General features: G+C 37.6%; 1 protein-coding gene across 1 annotated transcript; it reads right to left on the bottom strand.

The window, feature by feature from the left end:
- Positions 1–1,001: 1,001 nt before the first annotated feature.
- On the bottom strand, positions 1,002–10,664 carry gucy1a1 (guanylate cyclase 1 soluble subunit alpha 1). Its single transcript, XM_085355898.1, has 8 exons — positions 10,352–10,664; positions 10,012–10,079; positions 9,150–9,238; positions 8,329–9,044; positions 6,557–7,042; positions 4,619–4,762; positions 2,839–2,993; positions 1,002–2,192 (listed from the first exon to the last, which is right to left on the bottom strand). The coding sequence occupies exons 1-8, from the start codon at positions 10,589–10,591 to the stop codon at positions 2,054–2,056; spliced, it is 2,037 nt and encodes a 678-aa protein (XP_085212024.1). The 5' UTR covers positions 10,592–10,664; the 3' UTR covers positions 1,002–2,053.
- Positions 10,665–12,269: the final 1,605 nt, after the last annotated feature.

The following is a 12,269-nucleotide window of genomic DNA, read 5'->3' as shown; positions in this document are numbered from 1 at the left end:
ATGTTTCTACTAAACAAAGGCTATAAGTAACGAAATATTAACATAATTAATATTAAGATTAAGAATAGTAAGTGTTGCCTATAGCAAAATACTTCCTAATAACTCTGTATTTTATAAAGGTGTTAGTATTTTAACCTGTCTAGCACACATCAGGGTTGTGTTCATTCTTTCTGCAGCTACACACAGATCCAGATTCATTTCTTTCATGGTCTTATTTTTAAAATGATCCTCACTTTACATGTGCACCTAACATTTTTGTTGCTCTCCATACAGCATTTTAATGCTGTAGCTGGTCACATGAAGTTTAAAAATGTTATATGCTATTGGTCTGATAAAGTCATTATATTTCATTAAGGTGTGATTCAGCGATTTATCAACCCAACACTGGAACTAGCAGGACACCAATGGCATTGGTTGGATTTCTTTTTTATTTATCAATGCAGCGCCTACATGCAGTTTGGTCAGTAATAGAACAAAATGTATTCTCTTTCAAGACAGTATGATAATACACTGAAATACTTTAATAGTTATTTATTATAATAATTTCTTTGTTTACACAACAGGGATTAATAGCAACATAAAAAATAAACAAAAATCAGCGGTATAAGTATCAGCTATCAGACAACGTACAAAACATACATATTAGCCAACAATTTCACAATTCCAATATTTAAATGAGCATGAATCTGAATTGTAAGAAATAGTTTTTGTAATCCCAAATTTAGGAAGCTCATATGTGTTTCTGCCTTGGAATTAATTTTTGTGAAGTTATCATATAAATGTACTGGAGTAAAAAGGGAATTATTCTACTCTGAAATTTAAACTAAAAACACTCAAGTAAAATAAAAGTGCCTGAAATGATACAGAAAAGAAGTAATTGAGTAAATGCCTCTAGTTACTTTTCAATGCATGTACTGCATCATATATATGTCAATAACTTAAGATGACAATTATTCATACAATGCAATGTGCTACAGAGTCATTCATTTAAAACTGTTTGTCAATATTTATTGCACTTTGATTACATTACAATAATGGTTAAAGCACATCATTATGAGTGATATTCATTGTACTCTGGCCGTGTCATATTCCCTCTGTAGCAAAGGAGTGCGATGAAACTCATGTAATAAATATAGTATAAATGTGAGGTGTGGAAAAAGACTAAAAGTATGCACAAACATTACGTATGTTAAGATACTGAGAGTTAGGAATGCTTTATGTTACACAACACACCTAAAAAACAGTGTATATGTTTTTTGTCTGACTCAGAAAGAAATTATTGGTTGTGTTTTATTAAAAAATAAACATAAATAAATAAAAGCATTTGTTTGTAAACCAACATATGATCCTGCCTGTAGAGCTTGCATAAGGCACCTTGATCTGCTCGGCATTGCTTCATTGGTTCAAAGGTTTAATCCTAAACTCTTAATATAGTTTAATTGTTTGTGTTATATGTTATTAAAGAATGTATTTTTATTTATTTATTTATTTTATTATTTGTATGTAATTCTAGGACACATTGCTTTACCAGGTACCTAGTCTGGGCAGTCAGACATTTACAGGTCATCATATCAAAAATGTATTTTTGTAACATAGCCACATTTTACAAGATTAAAAACTTTAATGACTCTTTTTAAAAATTTGTATGCTTTTTGGTGCATTTACTATACATTTTATACTATTTTTTACAGACAACAGTCTTAGAACAACAGTCCCAAAGTCCTCTCTTGACAGCACTTCTATATCTCTGGCAGGAGCTAGAAATGAAAGCTACTTTTATATCATATCAGTTTGCGCAGATGACTCATTCTGGAAGAAAGATGAAGTAAGTTTCTACAACAACTGTACAAATGGATAATTGTACAGAGACAAGACTCATGTTTGACAGTAAACTGACATCTCTGTAATTAAGCAACTGCAAGAGTTTGACTCGAAGACACTATCATCGACATCAACTCAACCAAAACCAAGATATACAAGGTTGTTGCACTGTGTTCACTAGATAGGTTTATATTACTCCATAGCTAACGTTTTTGGGATCTGTCACATGACTTCATTTCATATTCAGTTTTGAAGTTTTGACAGACGCCTCCAAAAAGTAACAAACTCCAGGGATGTCGTCTGGAAAGTTGGCCGGAAGCTCCTGTCTGCTCCTGGGAACAAACACGAACTCTGGGCGACCCTTCAGCAATCTGGGACAAAGAGCACACAGATAAAAGATGGATCTCAAAACAACGTGGCGAATTATTTGACACAAGAGGAAACACAGTGCTCATCCAAATGTTAAGTTTCCTGTCAAGAGCACTTTGGGTTTTTTGTTATCTGCAACAACCACTTGTGGAAACAAATTATACTGTGCAGAAAGAGAGGTATGCAATTTTATTTGGGGGGTTCTGCCTGAATAGGTTTACTTTGAACAGTTATTGTTCTGTTCTGAAAGGCTTTTCTTTAGTTCCCGTAATAGCTAGTCTGCTCTGATTGGTCAGTCTGTCTCATAAAAATGAGGCAGTGGTCACCTTTCATAAGTCTATAAGTAGCAGCGTGGCCCCGTAAGAGCTGCCAGCTAGGTAGCAAGTCAGTCTTTTTATTTGTGGGTCTGTCTGTAGGGGGTAATTGTCATTGTGTTACCTGACAATGTAGATAAGTCACAGCAGAACTGTCTGGATGATAAACAGGACACTTCAAGCAGTTAAAGGGTAGCATTTTCAATGGGAGATTATATCTCCTTTTGGGATGGACTAACTTGAACCTGCAAAGCTTTTCAGATTATATGTTTTGAGACAGTGACATGTGACTATGAGCTACTTTTCTTGTTCCCAAGTTGCAGAGTTATATCACCTGTGGGTTGTGGGGCTGATGTTGATTTTTCTAGGTTGGCTGCATGATTCAAACTTGTTGGCCAATGTGACATTGTTCCCAAAAAGGCAGTAGCGAGGCATCTTAACCCCAACTACACCAGCAAGTACTGAACCGGTGTGGAGGCCGATACGCATCTAGGAAGAAAATGAGATGTTTTAGTTCAAGTTTCAGCTTGTCTTGCCTTACACATGCACGCAGTCGTGTGCACGATGACACCCATTCCTGCCTTCATTCTCATGCTGCTATACTCATCACCTATGGTGAAAGTAACATCTGAATACAGTAACAAATGCAGAGACCTGCCAAGAAACCGATGTAATTTTAATTTTGGGAAAAGTGAGATTTACAAATATTGGTGTGTGTGTGTATATATATATATATATATATATATATATATATATATATATATATAATTTTTTTATTTATTTTTTAATTTTTTAATTTTTTTTTATATTTTCATATATTAGAAACAAAATCTAATTCCTCATCATAACATTTTCTCAATATTGTATGGGTATAATTTTGCTACAGAATAACGTTTTGGTGTTTTCAGAGGGATGAAAACCTTCCCAAGTAACCACTGAGGAAACATCCAGAATGGCATTTCTGGCATTCGTGGAAGTTAATGACATGACTTTGCACATATTTGGTTTGGCTGATTCTGACAGCTGTTAGGCCAATTAGGACTTTTTAAGGCAAAAACACCACATAGTTTTATCATCATCAGACATGCATGATTACATATCAGAGTATTTAGTCAAATATCTAAGACAGTTCACTTTTATGAATACAATTCTTTCTGTGTAATAAATTCTGTGCTGTAATGTGCTGCGCAGTTTGTAACATCTTATGAAGAGTACAAATTAAGTAATGTTTAACTTATTTTATTTCTGACATTTAATACATAAATTAATGCAGAATGAATCTTGAATCAATGCCATTCGATCAAGATATGTATCTATTTAGGTTTTTAGTTCAAGGTCAATAGAGCTAATCAGTTAAGGATGAATAATTCACAGTTAATTCTTTCATAATTTAATATGCAACCAAATAGCTGAAATGTGAGGCTATTAAATTAATAATGCATTTACACACTATATAGAAATACATTACTCTGAATACACTTCTCTGTTATAGAAATCAAGCTAGCTTCATACATAAACTTCTTCTGTAGAGTGCGTGAATCAGCATTTCTTAACAGAAGATAAGTTTTGTGTGAACTGCTACTAAGAGCAACCAGCAGTCAAGAGAGACACAGAGACACACAATTAAATCATCCTGAGTCAGATGTTGGTGAAACATTATGATTTGTACTCTGATTAGATAGTGTCACCTAATTATTAAAGATGTTACACTCTGCTTTTGTGATTCACATTCTTGTTTTGATAGGTTAGACTCATGTTGAAAAAAACCCAAAATTGTCTGACTCACTGATACAGTGACAGTAGTGGCTGTCAACGTCATCGTTCGTTAATTGTGCCAAGTTCTCTGCAGATAAGGACAATAACTGGAAAGCCACCAATAATAGTGACAACAGTTTAAAGTGCAGGAAGCCATTAAAGCGTTACTTATTGTGTGAAATCATTATCTGCTTTATATTCAAATTATAATAAACAACATTTTGTAACAACAACAATGTAGTGATAGTTCTCTTTTTCTTGTTCTTAAAACTCTCCAAATAAAAACACTCGGACACTGTTGGAAGTTACATAATCTGACTGAATAAAGAATTGTACAGTAATTAGTGCTTGGCCCTCACCTGTATTGGTTCTCCCGTTGGCGTCATAACTCCATTTGAAAGCTCCATCATCTTTAAAGCCATGAGTGCAATTTGAACAGCATGAGTGTCACTCTCCCTGTGCAAGCCACCAGCTACACAGTATGCATCACCAATGGTCTCCACCTGAATAAAGCGGAAGATTGTTAAAATTATTTCTACAAAGACAAATATAAAACGGCATACATTGTTTCAGGAGCTTTTTATGTCTTCTCCTACTCAATGTCAAGGGCTTTATTGCTGCATTTAAAGTGGCACACCACGTTTAAGCTATGAGCCGCGACATTGGTGCATATTAATATTGTAGCAGTAGCAGTGTGTGTGTGTGTGTGTGTGTGCACGCGCGCGTGTGTGTTTATCTATGTGTAAGCAGGCACGTTTTGTTAAAGCAATAGTTATGTGATAGCTGTGAATGTGTTTAGGTGTGTAGTTTTAAACTTTAAAGATGTGTGTGGTCTGACGCATGAACAATGGGTTAGACGTAGCAGAAGTAGCCCACCCTTACTTTACTCATCAGTCCTTTATTTTCATTTCCAAAGCATTAGTAAGTCTTCCAAAATGAGCTATCTTCATCTGATATATAAATGTGATATTCTTGAAGCTTGGTCAATGATGTTGTGGCTGGTGTGATCACATGAAAATATGGACCCTATGTGTTTTTTTAATCTGAGACTATGATATTTAACTGTTAAGAATACATTTGACATGAAGGGAACGAACCTTAGACAGAGTGATAAATGTAAAGTGGATATTCACCAAACAGTCTGCAACAATTTGCCTCCATCGTGCAGCAGAAGACAAGTAAGTGTAATAAAACTTAAACTGTAATACTGTAGTACTTTATTAAAAAGTCCATCTTTTTTCCCCTTTCTTCTTCTATTCTGTGCAAATCTGAACTGGAGAGCACTCAGCTGCTATGTGGCTGGAACAAAGTAAAACTATTTTTAGGCTCACACATGTGGAGTGGAAACAGGGTCCTCAAGGAACCTCTGACTTCCTAGCGTTTTACGAGATATTTGTCAAACGCGCTCCTCTCTCTGTTATGCTTCCACGACAGTTTGATTACATTATCCAGCCTCCCTGCAGATTAGCAGCCTATGCAAGACACTTGGCTAGCTGGTTGAGTTACAGTCCTTTGTACACAAAATGGTATTACTTTGTTCAAAATGTTGTGAAAGCATTTAATGCATTTGTAACCTCCTATTCATATATATATACACATATATTTATATATAAATGTATGTATATTATACTTGTCCTGGTGGCCCGGGATGTTGCAGAAAGAGCTTCAGCAGCCTCTTCTTCTACCAAATGGGTTACAGGGGCAGTTCTTTGTCCATGAGTTTTGTGTGTATAGTATGTGTATATTATTTTAGTGTATAATTATATCTAAGTTATTCAAGCTGCAGGCACGGCTGTGTGGTCATGCGGGACACACAGGTAATGTCCACCTTAATTTACGTGGGAGTTAAGAAAAGGATTTTAATGATTTACAAAAGACAGAAACGGAGTACTTACAACTGACTTGCACACTTACATTCCTAGCAAGATCGAGTGTACTTACATAAAAATTAATGAACCAACAAATGTATTAATAAAATAACGATTGTTGTTGTGGCTATTCATAAAGAAAGAAGTCACCTATCTATAAGTCTGAAATTTTTGCCAGCAAAATGACTTTCTAATAAACTGCAAAAATCCTAGGATGTTCAATCTTGATGTTGAGTCTTGCTTAATGTTGTACCATGTCACTTACTGTTCCATAACAAATTTGAAAGCTTGACAATGATCCAGCATTGTTAACACCTGAGTGGTTTCCCAACATTTGTGCAGTGTAGACATGAAAGCATGTGTGAATGTTCACTGTAAAAAATAAAAAAAATAAAAAAAAGCTCAGCTCAGCAATATATATTAACCTACCTTATACACATCAAGCTCTCCACATTGGTGGTCAAACCTGGTGTATAGCTCATTGAGCATGGTGATCACTTGCATGGGCGTACAGATTGAGCAAACAGCCGTGAAGCCCACAATATCAGAGAAGAGCATCGTAACATGGTCAAACTTCTTGGCTTGGACGGTTTCACCCTGCCACAGCTGCTGTGCCACAGTGCCGGGAAAGATCGAGAAGAGGAGATCCACTGTTTTCTTCTTTTCCTCCTCCAGAGCTTGATGTGCATGCTCCAAGGCTGCCTTGGCCTTCCCCAACCGCTTCTTCAAACCATCCTGTGCTTTGGCCTGCTCGCCAACCAGGACTACATCACGGAGAGCGTTATGAATAGGGATGTCTGACAGATAGAGGCCGCGACCTGTCAGCTCCTCCAGCTTGTCCACGCATGGCGATCCCAAGAACAAGATGGCGTTTGACTCTGAAACGTAAATCATCTGACCTTTAAGGTCCATGTGCTAAAAGGAAAAGGAAAATGATGAGAAACATTTAGAAATTTTTAACAAAATTGTTATTAAAAGCTATGAGATCCTTACAGCTCAAATATTCTGTGCATTTGTACTGTAGGATGCCTTTTTTTCTTTTTAAAAAAAAGTACATATATATATATATATATATATATATATATATATATATATATATATATATATATATGCATGCTGTGGGGGGTGTTTTTATCCATGGAAGCAGTTTTTTCAAATGTATACACAATTAATTCCCTCAAGAGATGTAAATATTCCAGTAAAATAAAATGACAGCTGCATACAGCTGCAATCAGCCACAGTTTTAAACAAAGCTGAAAGATTTATTTATGTAGGGAATGTAAGCCGGTCAATTGGTCAATCTGTCTCACAGTCAAGACTTCAAGAGATAAAAATGTGGGTTGTTTAAATAAAAACCGTTGCAAGCCTTTGGTTTGTGTGTTTTTGTTTGTTTGCCTTTGAAGAGATCTGACATCGTCTTCTCAACAATTTTCCGATTTCATTCATTTTGTCTGAAAATAGCTAAAATTTTTGACAGCTTATTCTTTATTTTTCATAGACAGACAGCTTTCGCAACAATGACACTGAATGCTTTTGATTTCTCATGTTTATATTCTCTCTACTATAAATTATTAAATATTTGTTAGAATAAATGAACATGAAAATTTGATTTGTGGAGCCATAGGAGTGGGCCGTTTTTCCTTTTTTTAACGTATCAGATAATTCAAGTTATGTTAATGTGCTATCTCTGCTGACTGGAATATAAGTATCAAATTGCTGACCCAAGATGCAAGAGACTGTGAAACTTGCTGGCTCGCCCATTTGCTGATTTCTACCTGTTTTAATTGGACCCTGTTCACTAGCTGTAAATCTACCACTGGAGGACAAGTGCCACATGGTATTAAGTGGAAGCATCTTTGAATAAGTTTCATTATAGCATGCAACATTTACTCGCCAGTACCTCTCATTGCAACTGATGGCTGTGCACCCTTACAAAAATAGCATGAGCATGGCTGTGGCTTTGATGGATAAAATGGTTTGACATTTCCTTCTGATCTCCACTGGGGGTATAATGTTGATCTCTACCTCAGGCCGAGTGCACCCAAGTACACCACTAATAAGCTACGATGCTTATAAGCAGCCCATTTTCCCCCTCTTCTACCCAAGTTCCTTAAACATGTAGGTGATGATGGGAAAATGTTTTCAGCCTCTCTAGTCTCTCTAGTCACTTTTCAAGGAATTTCACAGATGTATCAACGTACCTTTCCTGTGTTATCTGTGGTGGCAACTCCATGCTTTATCCGAATGATAAACTGTGCATTTAGCATAGTGAGGATACCCTGAAAGGTACATTTGATCTGGGGGGACACAATAGAGAAGTGGTCTTGGAAGGTACTAAACCGTCTGAGTCCATCCTTCCTGATCAGTCTTTTCCTGAGCCCGTGTCCTACTTGCACCAGAACCAGATCCTGGTCAAGTATCAGATGGAAAGGGAAGATAGTGGAAAAGAGAGAGGTAGGAAGGGTCCCAGCTGAGGTAGCCCGCAACGGACTGGGGCTCAGATTTTTTGTATCTTTAACTACAACTGTGTACAGGAGGCTGGGCTGTGGACTGGATTGCAAGATGGTGTCTCTGCCATGTTGGAGGTCCATCACCACATCCACAGTGGTGTTGTACAACAGGCGGGCAGCAGCTTTGATGACTCCTGGGAAAAAGAGCTCAGTGGTGGTGCAAGGGTTGAAGAAATAGACAGTAAGCAGGCCTGGATCTTTGTCTAAGCAGAGTACCGAAGGTTCGTTTACACAATCTCGTCTATCCGGGTTGGGCAGCATGCTGCTCTGTTTCAACAAGACATTGAAGCTGTTGAGGAAGTCGTGGAGCGCTCCCCCCACCACCGTCAAAATGTGGCTGTCCTCTTCGTAACACATATTAAAAATCTCCTCACCAAGAGCAATTTTCAAAGCTTCTATCGGGATTCCTGTTAGATACATGAAGAGGATAGGGATCTAATTCACAATCAGTGCTTAAAACCCCCCTAAAACATTAGCATGTTTTGGCCAATAAGATTCCGATTTGTCTTTACCTGTTTTGACAGAATGAATGTTCATCATCTCTAATAAATGCTCTGGTTCACTGCTACAGCTCTGGTGATGTGAACAGGAAATTGCTAGACTGGAAAGTCAACAAATATCAAAGTCAGACACACATTAAAAACACACTTTCAGTAGACAGTCACTGAGATACAGCAGACATCGGCTGGAATTGTCCACAAGATCATTTTAACCATTGATTTTCCTTTTCATCTGTCTGTAACATCCCAGACAAAATGGAAAATGTCTGCTATAACTTCCTAGGTGGCATTTTTCTATGTGCTTTTTTGTCTGAACAAACAGCCAAAGATTTTTTTTTCCATATTTATATTTCTATATCCACATATATGACATGTGACCACAAAGACTGCAAAACCTTGCATTTGAGAGGCTGCGGCAAGGTAACAATCGGTACACATGCATTAAAAATGAGGGAAAACATCACCAAAAATAGTTCCAAATTAATTTTCAGCTAATTGGTTAATACACTAATCGTTTTAGCTCCTCATCAGACCATGACCCTACTGTGAAAACTACGCATTAATGTCACTGCGCATGTGATATTTTCCATAGCAGTCTAATGTGCCCTTCATTTGGGAGGGTTTTCTCTTTTTCTCCAGGTATCCATAGCAGCCGGAGTCTGTGTCACAACTCCTTGTATCAGTCTAGTAGTGAGAGTGCCAGAAGATATTTTGTAACAAATCACACATCTCACCCTCACTATTTTTATCATGAGGAATACACGCTGTGGTGAAAGTTGTGGGCTAGACCTATAATTCACAGACTGCAGCTGATAGGATGAGCAGTGTTTTTATTGATGTGTTGGTGGCAGCTGAAATTAAAAACACCAGTTACCTTTCAGAGTCCCTGCTGTGATCTGATAGTGTCATCATTCGTTGGAGGGCAGTGTGCAGCCTTTGAAACTGTATCACAGAGTGCCCAAAGCAAGTTAAAGGTCAGCGTCTGGGAATACTTAAACGTCAATTACAGAGGCTCTAATATTTATAGCATAAGATTTATCTGTTTCATTGTCTCAAGCGGACACAGGGGCATGGTGTCTGTGCTTTAAGGCAAAAATAAATAAATAAATAAAAATAGATGCGATAAATGCAGTAATAGTTGTGTTTTTTCACAGGTCTAAGTAAAACACTGCAGAAGATACATGAGGTGAATAAGAAATGCATTTATAACTCACCTCGGGACATGCCAGTTTTCGGATGCTATCCCCAAGTGTATGCAGGTTAACTTTGGCTCTGCTTGTCTTCTTTCGAGGTACACCCTCACCTGTTTTTCCGTGCACGTCCTTGGAAACAGGCAATAAATCCGCCGTCTCAGTTGAGCGCTCCTCAAAGTCTCCGAGCTCATTATTTTTGGCGCTGGCAGAGAACGGACACTCTCCGGATATCTTCAGCTCTTTCAGCTTGGCGCAGAACATCTTCCCGGCTGTAACCTCCTGGCGCTTCTCTCTTATCTAATTTCGGAGGGAGACAGTTGTGGACGAGCAGTTGTGGTCTCTGGGGGAAATTCCATCATCTGATGTGCTCATCGGGATACCTTCCTCCTCTCAACCCGACGATTCACATGATCAGCACCAAAGCCAGAGACCACATACAATATTTATTGAAAACAGCATGGGCAAATGATGGCAGGGAACTATCATTACCAAAAGCCAATGAGGAACTAGAGGGGGGCAAGAGCACTAAGCCAATCCATGCGCAAGTGGGGATGGTGTAGCCAAGCAACCTATCAGCAATGAGAAATTATTTCCAGACGACTCGTCGCATGCAAAAAAAATTTTTTCACTTTAGCCCGACAGGGAACCATCAAATAAAACTAGTAACGTATAAGGTTAACCACACTTCTGTTATATCCCCGCTCTGCGCTGAAAGGTGTTCATTTTACATTTATTATCTTATTTGGCATTACAAATCTCGCATGGCTTACTCTAATAATGTATTTGTCACTCATGTTATCTGCACATGTTTAATTCATTCCAGAATCTCACCAGTATTTCCTGTACGAACGATCAGCTGTACTGTAATTATGAGAAAGATCAGGCCAATGCAGCCAATTGTCCTGTCTTTTCAAACCAACGACTTAAGCCTTCCTAAGCGTTTTGTAATTTACAGCTGTTGGACAAATTAATTGTTTGAATAACTTTCTATCCAACATAAAATTATAAATAAATAAGTCATGATCAGGATCAGCGCATTAAAGCTTTCCTCACCGAGAACACTTTCCAAAGCTTTCTTGTCAGATACATGAAGGGAATTGAAGTTTGATTCACGAACAGTGCTTTAAAAACATTTCTACATTTTGGGCAGTAAATTTCCGATTGATCTGTTTTGACAGAGTGAATGTCACTACTGCAACTCTTACAGGGTCTTAAGTCTTAAACAATTTGTGGTGCCGCAACTTGCAATCGTTACACAAACTATTGAACCAAAAGTTCATTTAAGCGGAAGACTGTATGAAAAGCAGTATTTCTACATGCTTTATGAGCAGCACAATGATTTAAAGATGGTCCCCAACTTGTTTAACTCACACCCATGCCTATACACGTTTTATAAAGCTGTACAGATAACTTAACTGATGCCATTGCATCCAGTTTGGCTGAAAGGGACTAATGTTAAAAACAAGTGAGTCCTCCTCATCTCTGCTCGAGGCTACATCAACCACAGATAACTCAAGGGTTTCATGAAGCAGCTGTCTAACAGTGGCACATTTACAAAAACACAAATGTGCTTCAGTCTTGTAAATATATGAAGTCTGAGCAACATGAGATCACATTTCCACAGAAGATGTTACCCTGTGTGAGTTGAATTAGGTCTGTTCTACTGAAGGTCGGGGAAAGGCGCAGAAAGGATTGGACATGTTAGATGATCATTTATAAAAAAAATTGTGGAAAAAAATAGATTTTGTTGGCTATGACAAGGCTAAACTCGTGCTTGTTGGCCATGTTTGGTCTGAAAAGCAAGCAATTTCACTACAACACCATAAATCAATTTCGAGAGTTTAAATAATGAATAGTATTGTCACATGGGACTTTTCTTGTTTCTCACAGGGACTCTCTCTTATATAACCCTGAGCTTCTTTTAAGGTCAAGACCAAAG

The sequence above is a fragment of the Diplotaxodon limnothrissa genome, linkage group LG6 (assembly GCF_057381915.1).
Source record: "Diplotaxodon limnothrissa isolate DT_005_m linkage group LG6, D_limnothrissa_male_GT1.1, whole genome shotgun sequence".
In the NCBI taxonomy this organism is placed as follows: domain Eukaryota; kingdom Metazoa; phylum Chordata; class Actinopteri; order Cichliformes; family Cichlidae; genus Diplotaxodon; species Diplotaxodon limnothrissa.
Note: the sequence above shows the minus strand (reverse complement) of the source record. Positions and strands in the feature narration are given on the sequence as shown.

Bases quoted from the DNA above. Each gene is read 5' to 3' on its own strand.
- gucy1a1 (XM_085355898.1), bottom strand. From the start codon at position 10,591: ATGTTCTGCGCCAAGCTGAAAGAGCTGAAGATATCCGGAGAGTGTCCG. The intron at 7,043-8,328 runs GTACGTTGATAC...TTTTCCTTTTAG, and splicing joins CCACAGATAACACAGGAAAG to CACATGGACCTTAAAGGTCA. The intron at 2,193-2,838 runs GTGATATAACTC...TCTTTGTCCCAG, and splicing joins ATCAGCCCCACAACCCACAG to ATTGCTGAAGGGTCGCCCAG.